The 15,123-nt window shown below is 40.9% G+C and overlaps 2 protein-coding genes across 6 annotated transcripts in view; both read right to left on the bottom strand.

Moving 5' to 3' along the window:
• dpy19l3 (dpy-19 like C-mannosyltransferase 3) overlaps positions 1 to 1,203 on the bottom strand; it is a 60,346-nt gene extending 59,143 nt beyond the window's left edge. The window contains exons 1-2 of one of the 5 annotated variants that reach the window (XM_074660274.1): positions 986 to 1,203; positions 198 to 369 (exon numbers count right to left, since the gene is read on the bottom strand). In XM_074660274.1, coding sequence (XP_074516375.1) covers positions 198 to 318 — 121 coding nt within the window. In that variant the 5' untranslated portion in view covers positions 319 to 369; positions 986 to 1,203. Of the gene's footprint in view, positions 1 to 197; positions 371 to 755; positions 908 to 985 lie in introns of those variants that run through there. The other 4 variants (XM_074660302.1, XM_074660282.1, XM_074660292.1 and 1 more) reach the window with 4 other exon arrangements.
• A 6,145-nt stretch (positions 1,204 to 7,348) lies between these two features.
• znf507 (zinc finger protein 507) overlaps positions 7,349 to 15,123 on the bottom strand; it is a 23,000-nt gene continuing 15,225 nt past the window's right edge. The window contains exons 7-8 of the mRNA XM_074660246.1: positions 8,022 to 9,662; positions 7,349 to 7,605 (exon numbers count right to left, since the gene is read on the bottom strand). Of these exons, the coding sequence (XP_074516347.1) occupies positions 9,191 to 9,662 (472 nt within the window). The 3' untranslated portion in view covers positions 7,349 to 7,605; positions 8,022 to 9,190. The remainder of the gene's footprint in view (positions 7,606 to 8,021; positions 9,663 to 15,123) is intronic.

The raw sequence follows: 15,123 nt of genomic DNA, 5'->3' as shown, positions 1-15,123 counted from the left end.
CCATGAGGAGGTGCAGAAGTCTAGTTTTCTCTCAGAACACTTGATTACAATATGCTGAAAGGTTATTATGGATTTTTTGCCCAATGATGCCAAAAATATACTGCCTACTGATGCTTTAACCCGAGGAGTGTGTTATGAAAAGGATGCATGGTGGCATTTCATTAAAACCCCACTGAGAGAGCTTCCCTTACACTCACCGTGCAGGATCTTGTCTGGATGATGATGATCGGTGCAACAGTTGGACTGTTGGGACTGAAACTCTGAACCAAGAGGAGGCTCCTTCCCCTTGCTGCCCTTCCTCTGACGCAGAGCTGTCATGTTGAAAACACTGCAACCAGACACAGTGGAGGGGAGGTTTGTGTCTTGTGTCTGATCATCACACACGCACACACACACACACACAGACACACACACACACACACACACACACACACAGAGAGATCATGATTAACACATGCCAATATGCACTATGCACACACATGCACTACTCCTGCAATCTGGAGCAAAAAGCAAACAACAACCCTGCAGCCCTCTCACTGTCTGTCTGTCTGTCTGTCTGCAGCCATTCATTCATTCATTCATTCATTCATTCATTCAGTGTGTGATAGATAGATGGGGTTGGACAGCAGCAGGCCTGCTTACAGCTGCATTTCCTGCTCACGTCGCAGCCACAGAATGACGTGAAACATCAGCTCCCATCTACCATCACACAGACAGACACAGATCACCATGCATCCATCCTATAATAACGGTACCGTGTTCAAGGCTGCAGATGGAAGGCTATACGTCAAACATTAACATGAAGTAGGGATACTAGCAGTGATGCAAACACCAGAAAGTAGCAGGTTTTAACTCCTATTGTGTCTAATGAATGCACATTTTTGCATAAAGGAGCGCTCCTGTTATGGACGCCACATTTTCTTTCTTGTCTTGACAGCAACAAAAGACGATTTGCGCCACAACGGTACATGTTTATAAGCCTCACCCTCCTCCTCCTCCTGGTAGGATGGTCCGACAGCTCTCCTCCTCTCTACCTCCCTCTCTCTCTCTCTCTCTCTCTCTATTCCTCCCTGCCTCTCTATCTCCCTCCTCGCTCTTTCATTTTTCCTCTCCTCTTTTAGTTAGGATGCATCGGTCAGCTTCATCACACCACCGCAGCAGCTGGGTGGTTTAACCACCACGGGGACAATATACCGGAACACAACAAGAGCCTGCCTTCAAAATAAAAGACGCATTGCATTTTTGTGCAAAGCTGCAGGAGATGTGCTGCTGGAGGAGGAGACAGACATGATCTCAATTCAATTCAATTCAATTTGCTTTACTGGTATGACTGTCAGGTGAACAATATTGCCAAAGCGTCAATTCAATAATACATCAAAATAAAAAAAGAACAAAATAAAAACAAAAACATATGTATACATGTATACAATTCATTAAGCAAATTACAATTGTCATGGAAATTCTGGAAAATATTCCAAGATGAGTCCTAATGAACGTTGAAATCAAGATCTCAAACAGATGAAATGTCTTTCTTGTATTTTATTCTTGCAAGAAGAGGCACTGGTTATACAGAGTCACAAAAAGTCTGCAGAAGAGTGCACTGCAGGAGATTATTACAATGTGATTATATAGAAATCTACAACAGGGACTGTGAGGAAAAGGAGTTGTTTTACACAGATAAGGAGTTGTTTTACTCAGACAGCGTCCCAGTAAAAGTCAACACTCAGTACTTTCCCACTACATGAGACGAAGAGCACACAGACAATAACTTTCCACTGTTGCATAAAGAGACATCACTACATACAATGTCATTTCCCATTAAACAATATATAGATATTTAAAAAGAACATGCATGTAAATGGAGGAAAACAATAAAAAAGTAATTCATGTTTGTTCTGTCAATAAAACAAACAAACAAATAAAAAACAATTAATAACAATATATTGCAATATCAATCCCCGATTCTGGAGTGGCAGAGGTAGGCGCCGCGAGGCGTCCAGTGCGGTAACGCAAACGATACCTGGGAGAATGTGGCGGGGTGAAGAAATTCAAAGTGAAGAAAAAGAGCGTGGCTAAAACAGCCCCGGAGCCACGGGAGCCGTGGCCAGGAAAAGGGTAACTACTTGGGTAAGGGTTTCCCGGGCTGTGGTAAGATTGTAGTGAGCCCTTACCTCCACGTGGTTCTGCTGGAAACATGTCCATATGAGCATGGCTAAGTGGGCAAACCCATGGGCGGGCTAGCCTGGTCCACTAACCCATTAAACTAGACCACAGAGACAATGGGACTCGCGGCCTGGCAGAACGGCCAGAACCACCCTTCTGGCTTATCAAAATGAGAGTTACGCCGCGACAAGTAGGAGGGCCGCCGCAGTAAGCACAAAAGCCTATCTATCTATCATCTCACAAACATGACCAGAGACAAAAAGCAGTCATTTATTTCTGTCTTTATTACTGAAAATACAATGGCAAAGTAGTGACATAATACTGCCTATGATGTTCTAATAATAAATAAACATAAAGCAAGTGTCACACTGCTGTCTCAAACAATTCCATGTTGAACCTTATTACAAAATTGAATATGAACAAAAATACGCTGATAAGGACAGTTACAGTATACGGGTTATATCTTCTCCTCCTCCTTTGGTTTAAATGCACGCAGCTCTTTTTGCTGTGTTTCGCCTTAAACCACCAGTTCGCCCAAAACAGACTGGGAGTAAATAAGAACAGAGACAAAAAAAATAAATAAATGTTTTGTCTCTCTCTTTTTTTTTCTTTACAAGATCATAAAAAAATAGATTATATATTTTAAAAACGTCAGTTTTAAGGTTCTGCAGTATTAATATACAACATGTACACCCTTACAGAAGGAAAGTGTTTGAGGTCATTACTAGGTAAAATAACTAGAATTTAAAAAAAAAAAGAGCTGTTTTACATACTTGGTTTAATGTTGTTTCTCTGACCCCAAAACTGCTGAATGTGTGGATTTAAATATATGGAAACCATACTGAGGTGTGATATTCTCACAATAACGAACTTCAAAACCACTAGTTTGAATACTTTGTGCCCAAATCAAAGTACGGATCTATTGATAGAACAATTAGCTATGCAGAAGTTTTTGGAAGAAAAGAAAAGTTTCAACACAAATAATATCTTGAACCAAAAGGCACAATGAATTATTTGATTTCAAATAAGCTAATATGGCACAAAGTTGTAGATCTGTATTTGTCGTGTAAATTTCACGTGGTAAACAGACACTTGCTTTCATACTTGCAGTGCTGCTGCCTGTGTTGACACACTTTTGCAATTTGTGACACCAAATAGAATATTTCCCTGCATGCAAAGTCCCACTTGGCCTATAATGTATTTAGCATCAGGGGAATGACCCAAGATGCATTTGTCAGCTGTTAGCTCAACTTTACATTAATTCCAACACAATTTGATTGTAAGTGTTTTTTTGTCTTCACTTGTTAAGCTCAAGTTAACAGGCTGTGGGACATGACTACTTGTTACATTTTTCCAGGTCTGGCTGACACTGCTGTGCTTGGTTTGCTATCAGGTTATTGAGTTATTCCCAATTAACATGTACTGTATGTTCAGTGAGTTTATTACTTGGATGCCATTTTTGGTAGCTTTGGCCATCATTTCTGTAGGTTATGATAATACTGTATACGCCAAATTAAGAATAAGTCCAATGATATCATTTAAGTTTCTTATTTCCAACAATTCTCACGAAAAGACCAAAATCAACAAAGCATGTATCCTACTTGTGGGCTACTAGTATTGTCTTCGCATCCGAAGCCTGATGTATATATGTATGTTATTCCTCTGTGCCATCTCCATTACTGTCTATCAAAAACACATCAGTGAGCCACACCGTTAAACTGGATGAGCACCATAGTTTACTTCTTTTTGGAGGCGCCGCTGGCGCTGGTGCCAAAAAGTGATCGTCCGCCAAAAAGTGATTGTCACTAGCGGGAGCTCATGCAGCCTGTTAAAGCTGTATAACCCAGTATATAGTCTACGGCTGCTTTTTACCTGGATCAAACAGTCATGGCGTGCACATAACTGTATGTCCGTGGTAATAACAAAGGTATGTCTTTATGAAACTTTAACGTTTCTTGTAACCTAATAATCACAATTGCGGCCAAACAAGTGTTTGCAGTTTAGTTATCAGGCATGTCATTTATGTGATATAGGCAATAATAAGCTACTATTGTTTCCAATAGTATGTTCGGAGTGGCTAATATTCTTGTTTATATTTGGATTAGACTGTAAATATAATGATTTGTGGATGGGTTATATAAATTGTCTCTTTTGCATTATCACTGCATTATTTTACCAGTGTCCTAGATTATAAACAACCCAGTACTAGTTACATTTTTTTTAATTAAGGTCCCATGGGGTCCACCGGAAGGGGCGGGACTTCGCCTCGCTGTTATTGTCAGATGGACTGATGAGTCATTGGTTTTGGTCTTTTCGTGGGAATTGTTGACAATAAAAATATATTGCAAGCCATTTAATTGCTGAAATCCAACAACATGAGGACATCGCCACCACAAAGCAAGACGATCAGACGAACAAACCGACAGTTTAGCCGGATTATCTAAACCACTTTATTTGTACTAAAAGTGAAACCGAGAAGGAGCGCACATGAAATATTGGTAATCCCTCACTGCAAAAGAAGTACTACGGTATGTACTGTGAGAGGAGAGGCTGGGGTGTGTCTGTATGTGGGTGTGGTCTATCCAGTCTTTATTCTCGCTGCTCATTTACATGCAGACCTGGTTAATCAGACGGGAGGAGCACTGAAAGCCCACTTATATTTTATTTTTTAATTTAGATATATCAACTTCTTTAATTCTGCCACATAGAAATGTAAATTAAAACCCAGACAATAATTAACCTGCTATGATAATTAGAATTCCAGGCTAGGTAACAGGTCTTTGAGATAGAGATTTAATTTTGTTTTATCCTCTACGCTACACACACATGCACACAAGCGTGCAGACACAATTTCAAGCTGTTGTACCAGGTGGAGAGTGTGTGTGTGTGTGTGGGGGGGGGGGGGTATTTCATTTTATCTTAATTTCCTCTGCCTCTGTCTATGTGGATGACAGCGCAACGGGACTGCATGATACATTAGATGGGTTGAGATGAGTGATGGGTTTAAAAGAATATTACTTATCTTGAATCTAGGTCTCATTTTCTGTTAATTTCAATGCTTCAATGTGATGTTGACGGGGTATTTTCAGGCAAGATTGTGGCAGAAACGGGAATGTTCTCCTGCAAGGCTTTCTAGAAACAACAATTGTGTTTTGACTGAATGGCAGTTTGACACGAATCAACGTTAAAGGGATAGTTCGAATTTTTTATATAATAAAGTACACTTAAGCCGGGACACACTGGGTGCGTAACCCAGTGTGTCCCGGCTTAAGTGTACGCTATATTTAGAGTATTTTTACCGCTTCATCTTGCCCTCAGACAGCCCTTTTACGACTGGGAACTGAAGCTGTTATCTATGCTCTCTTCAAAGCCACCAGACTCCATTGAAAAATAAAACGGTAATTTTACCTCGCAGAACACTGGAGTTGCTTGTCTAGACCAAACAAACTAACTGATCGAGGCAGCGGTAGACCAGCAACTCCAGTGTTATGCGAGGTAAAATTACAGTTTTTGCCAAAGGAGTCTGGTGGCTTTGAAGAGGGCACAGATGGATATAATGGCTCCAGTTCCCCGTCGGAAAGGGCTGTCTGACGGCAAGATAAAGCGGTGAAAATATTCTAAATATAGCGTACACTTAAACTGATTTTTTTAGGTGAGCCTTTCTTTTCAGTGGCTAAAATATGTTTTGCTGCTGCCCCTGTCCACAGCAGTACATTGCTTTGCTTCCATGTGGTAACTCCTGTCTGTTTCTCCAAACTAGGATCGTGCTGACCCCCATCTACTGTAGGTAATACACCGACTATGGGTAAGAACCTCATACAACCCCACTTCAAAAAAAAACAACTATCCCTTTAAAGTGCGCACATATTTTGGTTGTTCCCAACATGCATCTGGGTGACTATGCCACTACTCCTTTTCTTTACATTCAACCAGATGGTTTCTGCAGTCGGCATCATTTGAGAAATTAGGTTTCAATTTTTCCTCCTTTCAGAAAAAGCCATTTGCTGCCGCTCATTCTGTATGAAAAACAACTTTCACACAGCGAGACAATCCATCACAGTAAACACGAAGCCTTCATTGATCCAAGCTTCCGTTCTATCGTCATTACACTGCGCTGAGTTGAGTGTTTCCATACCATAGCTGCATTAATTATATTACACTCCTGCTTCCAGTCAATCACACGAGAGCACATGAGGAGGACCATGCGCCAATAAACCTAAAAAAAACGAAATAATAAAAAAAACATATCGCCTTCCAAACTTTATTTTCACATCCATGTCTTCTTATTTCAGGCATGTTTGTTAGCTTGGGGACAGCAGTCATTTCAAGTTGCGTTTGACACTAGAAAGTTTGTATTTAAAAACACCGACAGAAAAGAGCAAAGGTTATTATAAAAATGTTATTATATACAACATAAATTGCATGGGCTGAACAAAAAAAAAAAAGACTATACCTTCAGTGACAACTCTTAAAGTGAGCCTATAGCACCACAATCACAAGTGAAAACAGGTGTGTGTCTGATTCAATATAACATAGTCCTGCTTTCAAATATCTAGGCACCATTCATTTAAAATAACAGCCCGACTTACGCTAACTTCCCTTTCGATCATTCCTTTTGTCAACATGCCCTTAAAACCCAAAAGCTCTGACGCCAGTAGACTACAATCATCAACTTCCACGCCTCCTCTGAGAACAATAACTTTTCTTTATAAATGATCAAAAAAAATAGAATTACAGTCAGTCATACAAAAAAAATATGCAAATAATAATTAACATTTGCCTCTTTAAATTGGCATAACGGAAACATGCATAAAAATAAACTGATAAATATTAAAATCATATTCAAGCTGTGATGCATATGCCTTTAGGCATTGGTGAGTGTGTACCTCCTTAACTAGGCTAGAGCTTCAGCTGTGTCGGATCATATACATTAAATATTACAGTAGCAATAAAAGAGCTGCCTTTATGGTCAATATATTGAATTAGACTGGAAAATATGTGAATCTTTCTTTGAGGGGTTGTATGGTTTTGTGAGGTATGAACTTGTCCCTGTATATTGAAAGATAAACTTGGGTTAGAGCTCGGGTTTGTCCTTTTGAAATCTGAATCCCTTCCCTACAGACACATGTTGTGTCTCTTTAATGTCAAGATATTTGACACAGCTTATAACACTGTTTTTTCCCCCCCAAAAAGATATGCCACTCAAATAATTTCATCATTTTTCTCAACACCTGTTCGAGGTGTCTGCGTTGGACAGCAGTAATCGCGGCCTCACAAGTGTTTCCATTCACGTATCGCATCAGAAAAGCTGAATGGAAACGGCAACATTCAATAAAACTTCCTCGATTGCGAAAAAAATGATTTTTTATGCTCGCTTGAGGTGTTTTTTTTCCGTTGTTGAAGCAGAACTTATACTCTTGTTCAACAACGGAAAAAAAACATCTCAAGCGAGCATAAAAAAACATTTTTTTCGCAATCGAGGAAGTTTTATTGATGTACTAAATGTGATATGGAAACTGCTGCATAAATTCTGACTTGGTGAGCATTTAACTCACATGACTGATCAGCTGTTTCCGCTGTTGGCGTCTTCTCGGATATTCCTACAACATGTGAATGCTTGTCTTTGTCTCAATAGATGCCTATACTAGCTGTAATGACTTGAAAAAGCTGAAACTTGCCCAATTGTGTTGTTTCCGGTTCGCGACCTCTACTTCTTCTTCTACTCTGTTTACTGGCGGGTTTCAGCCTATAGTGCCAACTTCTGATCAAACTACGCCGTAGCCGAGTTTATTCGCTTCAAACCAGTCGATTGAAACGCGCCTAATTCACATTTGCGACATTTCAAAAGTTTGCTTGACATTGAATGGAAACACAGATACAGTTGAAACTTTTTGACACAACAACCGACCTGAACCAGATGAACATTCTGAGACATGACAATACTATAGTGTAGTAGACGTGAAATTTTTACACCTCGACATCCGACGCAACCACCTTGAGGTAAAGAGTAGGGGTGTAACGGTACACAAAATTCACGGTTCGGTATGGACCTCGGTTTTTGGGGACACGGTTCGGTATGTTTTTGATACAATGGGGAAAATAAAGAAAATGCAGAAAATAACTTCTTTTCATGTATTTTTAAATTTTAACATTCTGTAGTTGCTCATTGGCCATCATTCTTACTTTAACCGATAACGCACTCAAATACTGGCATATTGTCAATAAAAGATAGGCCTAAATAACAAAAATAAATAACAGAAATGTCTGTACAGTAAAGTTAGCTTTTGTCACGTATCTTCCGTTTTTAAGTTATGCCACTTCACGTGTTATTTTAACCAAAACCGCGATCTTTTCCAAAACCTAACAAAGTAGTTTTATTTTGAAAAGACTGGAGCAGAAATTGACACGTGCGTCATATGTTGCTGGACATTCGTAGGAAAATGCACGAAAGATACGTTGTTGAAAGTCGTGCTTAGCGTCACAAAAAAATGGAAATTTCGTGTCTATGTAGACGAATCAAATGGATTCAATTTCGTGACTATTTCACGAACTGCTGTGAGATTGTGTTGGAAATACACAGGTGAAGGCACATTGTAGCGCAGCGATGTGAGCACTATCATTAGTTACTTTGGCACGGTCTGAATCTGCAGTGGGAGGCTGCCTGAACGCTGTGGGGAGAAGAACCCGATGTCTGCTTTTGTTTCGCTCCGCTAATTGACCCGACTTCAGTTTAACAGTGTCGGCATACAGTTTGACACAATTCATGAGCTTTATTTACATGGCAAACTGACAGCGCTGCTACAGCTGATAGAGAACAACCAAAACTTTCCAGGTAAAGCTCGCGCTCCAGAATTTCTATCGAAAAGATGTCGCGGACCGAACGTCCTGTACCGAACGGTTCAATACCGTTACACGTACCGCTACACCCCTAGTAAGAGAAACATAATGAAATACTTTCGTGGGCAGCATCTCATTGTGAGAGTGCAGGGTCAGTGTTAATATAAAGAGAGGGAGGGAAGGGCAGGTCTCACTCTGCTGTTTGTGCTTCTGCTTGCTGCTGCTGCTGCTGCTGCTCCTTGTTGAGGATGATGCTGATGATGTCTCCCTCGTGCTCCTTCATGTGCTCCATCAGACGCTCTTTACTGGTGGACTCAAAGCCGCAGATACAGCAGCAGAAGAGGAGCACACAGTATTCCATGCCAGGACCCGGCCCCGGCCCCGCAGCGGGGGCCTGACCTGTGCGCGGCTGGCTCTGGGACTGAGACTGGAGCTGTGCAGGGTCCTTCCCCTGGGGGCTCGGGGATTCACCAGGCCACTGTGAAGGGTCTGTGGTGGGTGTGGGTAGAACCGTCGAGCTGTCCACAGCCAGGCCAGCTGCTGTCGTCGATGTGGGTGTTGGCAGTGGTTCCGCTGGGCCCTTTGCTTTGTCCTTTGAGGGCTGGGCCACCGCAGGGCGCTCTGCCACCGACTCCAGCACCGCGGACAGCTTCTGAGGAGCCCTGAGGGAAAGAACAGATGAAATCACCATCATTAAGAATACAACAACAGAGGGAGCAAGATAAAATGACCGAGTTGTAGATCTCACTCTTGGGGCAGTGTTGGCCCATTGACGAAAATATAAAATTGCCCGTGTCCTATTTGTGTATTTTGACATCTGTTGTATGTATAATTTTACTTGCTGCCCATAATCTATTATCCCTCTGACGCAGTGTGTATTTGTAAGGCAGCTGCCAGTTATTGGTGTCACGCTATATCTTTCAAAACTAATGAGTACAGTGAGGAATGAACACGTTGAAGTTCAACCTGTCTTCAGAAAACAAACAAGCTGGAGTACAATAACCTATAGCTAAAATGTTTTCATTAGTATTAAATTAGCTTAATAAGAGTTAAAAGAAAGCGTACAGTTAATAGAAAGAAAGACAGCTTCACATTCAAACAGATCTCAATGCATTAATGCAAAACATTTAGGATATTTTAGAGCTCCATAGTGCCAGTGTCAAAGAAATTTGCATTCATTGAAATGGCACACAAATGAAGTACAATATTTAATGACGACTAACATAAAATATTTTATTTAAAAGGGTTAGTTTTTACACGAGCAAATGTTTTTTTAATCATTTTTTATTACCAGTGTGTGAACAGGTTGTAACCTAACCTAAAAAATGAAACCTTCTGTGACTTCCTGGGTTTCCTCTATCAGCCTGTAGACCGCTTTTAATGTGAAGAATGGGGGCCCGTTTTTCCTGGAAAATCCAACGGATGTCATGTCATGCACGCTCACGTGCAACCGTAGCCAACGTTCGGTTAGAAATGTAGCCTGCTAACGCCAATAAATGACCAGCCCCCACCACAACTCCAACACAAACTCCACAGAAGTACAAAAAAAACAAAGTGGAGCCGTTGTGGCAAAACAGGAATGTGACCGACGTCGGGCGAAACGTGGACGCTGGAAGTGAGTGGAGAAGCAAGAGAGAGAGAGAGAGCGGCATCGACTGTGTGAGAAAACAAGTGAGATGGTGGAGCAGGAGAGAGTTAGTTTGGCTTTGAGAGTATCAAGTGAGTGTTCAGTGGAAGTTGCAGTTTGTGCAGAAATAAATGCTGCAGCTCCTCCAGAAGCCATTTAAGGCTTCATGCGCCACTGAGCAACTTTCATAAGAATGAACGGGAGCCCGCCTCCAACGCTGTATCCAGTTCTCTTAATACATCCATGCCTATGGCGTACCGTAGATATTTGAAAGTACAGAAATGAAACCTGAGAGGAAGTCAAAGTACAGATAGCGCTGTGCTTGAGTTCATGCGTTTACCGGCTGCTCTGGGAGATGGCCTCGTTAATGGCTTTGTTAACTTGCTCGTAGTTGTAGTTCTGGTCTCCGGCGTGCTTCCACATGTGGGATTTGAGTGACGGCGGATGACTGCACACATAGCCACACAGAGAGCACCTGGAAGAGAGAGGGGGATGGATGGGGGGTACAGAGGAGAGAAGATGAGCAACAGAGTGAGAGAGGATCAAGTCCAAGTTGATTTAATATGCGTACTGACGTTCGACTAATCCTTCTTCTACTTTCTATCAAGAGGAATCATCCTGACTCGAGACTCCACAGGGGATACTGAGCCTGAGAGAGTGGAGCGAGGAAATAGGATTTACAGTGCACTAGTGAAGTCATCTCACAAAATTAAAAGAATTATGGATCACGTCTTTATGAACTATTCAAATTCTTGAAGTTCCTTTCATTTAGGATAAAGAACACACGAACTGGACGAGATCTTGTGACAACAGGTTCATCATAAAGCAGCCAGTGCTGATGTGCATATTTAAAACATCGCACGAGGCTGGTGTGTGATGCTGCTACGATGTTTTCCAAGTCATGAAAATCTCATGAGTATGAATCAGCATCTCTGTGATTTGGGGTCATATCGGGTTTTTCTGCATATTTTTTCTGCCTCTTTCCCCGTCGAGAATTATGGAGGCTGCGTTGGCAATTATGAATGAAAGTTTTGCAAGGAGAATACAAATTAGAAAACAGACCCTGCATTACATATTGAGTTTGAAGGGGGGGATGGAAATATACTGTTAGTTGCATTATGGGAAGTGTAGGATCCAGTGTTTTTTAAGCTCATCCCATATTAGGTTTTTTCACACCCAACAAACTGTGATGTGTTTACATTAGGGCTGTCGATCCATTAAAATATTGAATCGTGATTAATCACAATTTTTGTATCTGTTCAAAATGTACCTTAAAGAGAGCTTTGTCAAATATGTAATACTCTTATCAACATGGGAGTGGGCAAATATGCTTGCTTTATGCAAATGCATGTATATATGTATTATTGGAAATAAATTAACAACACAAAACAATTAAATATTGTCCAGAAACCCTCACAGGTACTGCATTTAGTATAAAACAATATGCTCAAATCATAACATGGCAAACTGCAGCCCAACAGGCAACAACAGCTGTCAGTGTGTTGACTTGACTATGACTTGCCCCCAAACTGCATGTGATTATCATGAAGTGGGCATGTCTGTAAAAGGGGAGACTCGTGGGTACCCATAGAACCCATTTTCATTCACGTACCTTGTGGTCAGAGGTCAAGAGACCCCTTTGAAAATGACCATGCCAAAATGTAGCTTAATTTTGGAGCATTATTTATTTAAGCCTCTTTCCTACCGATGGATTCATTAGGTTTTTCTAGTTTCATATAATACCAGTATCTTCACTCTAGCTTTAAAACTGAGCCCGCTACAACCTAAAAATCACAAGTTGCGTTAAAGAAATTAGTGGCGTTAAAACGAATTTGCATTAACACGTTATTATTGTGTTAACTTTGACAGCCCTAGTTTACATGTTTGGTCTGGTTCCTTTGGGCTGGTGTTAAAGCTGTCAACCAAACTCTGGTGCAGACCAAACAACCAAACCCGGACCCGCCTTTTACAGGTGGTCCAAACAAACACTGCTTTCTTACCACTAACGTACCACACCAAAGAAGACCGACTGGGACAGTGTGATTGTAGATATGTGATTTTAGCATGAATTCAAAAGCTAAACTACTAATAAATCCATCAGCTGGTATCAGCAGGTAGCACATATGTGTCAGCATGTGAGTCAGCATGTGATTGCAGGGACTCCCCCCCCCCCCCCCCCCCGATACATCAGAAAGTGAAAAGGAGTTAAAACACCTACCCTTGTGTCACACTCTTAATATTTTTGCAGTTCATTAAAAAGTGAGTGAAACACAGCGATAGCTATCATTTTGTTATTTATTAACCGTAAAATAAATATTAATTAAGATTAATTAACTCTCAATTTACCATTTATAAATGATGGTGATTATAAAGTGTTACCGAACGGCATTGACTGTCATTCCTACTGTATGAAAACCAGGGCACTCCAGCCTCGCAGGTACTGATGACGGGAGAATACAGAACAAGCATTCAGTGAAGTGGAAATCTGCAATCAGTGCCTCGCTCAAGGTTGAGGATATTTCACATTTCAAGGAGGAGAGCGTATTCACTCCTATTCACGTTCTCCACCCACCAGCCACTAACCTTGCAATCAGAAGCCCATTTCTCAACTCTCCAGTCTGTTGACACCAGGATAGACACACACAGGTTCAGACCTACATAGACTGTGATAACCCTAGCTTCTTTATGGCCAGCTACAGCGCTCCATTCTCACCTCAGAGGTCCAGCATCATTCCTATCATTCACTCTCTGTGGTGGACTTGTGTTTGAGGTTTTTCTCACCTGTACTGCTCCAGCAGCTGCACGGCCTGGTGCTCCTGAGGGTGCCTCCTCATGTGGCTCTTTAAACTGTTCATGTTGGTGGTGGCAAAATCACAGCTACAGCACCTGGCAGAGAGAGAGAGAGAGAGAGAGAGAGAGAGAGAGAGAGAGAGAGAGAGAGAGAGAGAGAGAGAGAGAGAGAGAGAGAGAGAGAGAGAGAGAGAGAGAGAGAGAGAGAGAGAGAGAGAGAGAGAGAGAGAGAGAGAGAGAGAGAGAGAGAGAGAGAGAGAGAGGAGGGAGAGAGAGAGAGAGAGAGAGAGAGAGAGAGAGAGAAGAGAGAGAGAGAGAGACTTAGTTAAACACGCTTGCCATTTGAGGTCATCGTTTTGCTGCTCTACACTTGTAGCCTGAAGGGAGATAAGGGATTTACAGCAAAACAGAGAGGAAATTGCCACTTAAAGAAAAATAAATAGATCACAATATTTTCTACTTTGTTGCACTTTGGATGTTGCGGTTGGAAGATGAAACTGGCTTTTTAGTTGCTTCCAGGCAAATACTTTACAAGAACTGCAGACGGAGGCTACACTCGACTCACGGCCACTTGCACTGCATTAAAATAAAAGGCAGACAACACAAAGAGTCGCTCTTGATCATCTGAGGTTTACTGGGGCTAGAATATTTAAAAAGACAGATTTGACCAACCAAGAACAATTTATGAGGAAAAAAAAACAAAAGTCTAAAAGCACATTGTTTCAATAGAGTAGTTGTTTTAGATAGATTAAATGAGATTATGCAAATATAAAAACAGAAATATGTTATAATTTGTGTTTTATTATTACCTTTTTATCATTTTATTTTCATGCATATTGTTAACAAGTTACATATTTTAGTCTCTATCATAGCTTTTACTATGACAATTCTACAATAGGTGGGCTGATATAACCATAGATAGATATGTGTAGATGGATCGTACGTCAACGTTGCCGCCATATTGGGGCGGTCAGGACTGGCCTGTAAACACATACAAGTGAACATGGGAGGTGCCGTTTTTCTGGATAAAAAGCATTATAACGTTTACATTTATCAACCGAATTCAAGGAGTTGTTTTTCTATGTGGAGTCCTGTAGGTTAAATTCCCCCACAAATAAAACGTTTGGTGAAAAACGGTTCAGTAACGTTACTGCTTCTGGTTCATGGATCAGCGGCCGGTCTGTCTGTTGATATGGCATTAAAAAGTTGTACTCTCATAAAACATTTTCCCTTTAAGAATTTTTCACATCATCGACATTACAGTTTAAGTTACATCTTTACAAAACATTTGCATCCGTAGTTCATCAGATAAGAGCTAGCTCAATGCTAATGTTAGCTTATAGATCATAATAGTGTGTTTAAAACTTGAAATTCATGCTATGCGTCTAATATCGCAAACAAATAAAGCTGATGTCATGTCTTGGGTTTTGGAACAGTAACGTTAACTCTCAGCAAAATGAATTATTTTCCACCACGTTAAGTAATTCAGTTCAAGCAGTTCCAACTTCTGCGCCTCGTTGTCCTTCTGTGTTCTGCATTTTACAATGAAGAATTTAATTTGTTTTAAAACTATTATCTTTGTAATTTAAAATGCAAAAATATACCTAATGATAGCCTAACAATGAAGCCTATTTATATAGCACTAAAACCAGGGAGAAGCAGTGAGGGTGCCATGTGAGAAAGTGTGACAGTGGCTACACAGTGAG

Source organism: Sebastes fasciatus, chromosome 2 (genome assembly GCF_043250625.1).
Source record: "Sebastes fasciatus isolate fSebFas1 chromosome 2, fSebFas1.pri, whole genome shotgun sequence".
NCBI classification, from domain to species: domain Eukaryota; kingdom Metazoa; phylum Chordata; class Actinopteri; order Perciformes; family Sebastidae; genus Sebastes; species Sebastes fasciatus.
The sequence above is the reverse complement of the archived record's forward strand: the minus strand, read 5'-3'. Positions and strand labels throughout refer to the sequence as shown.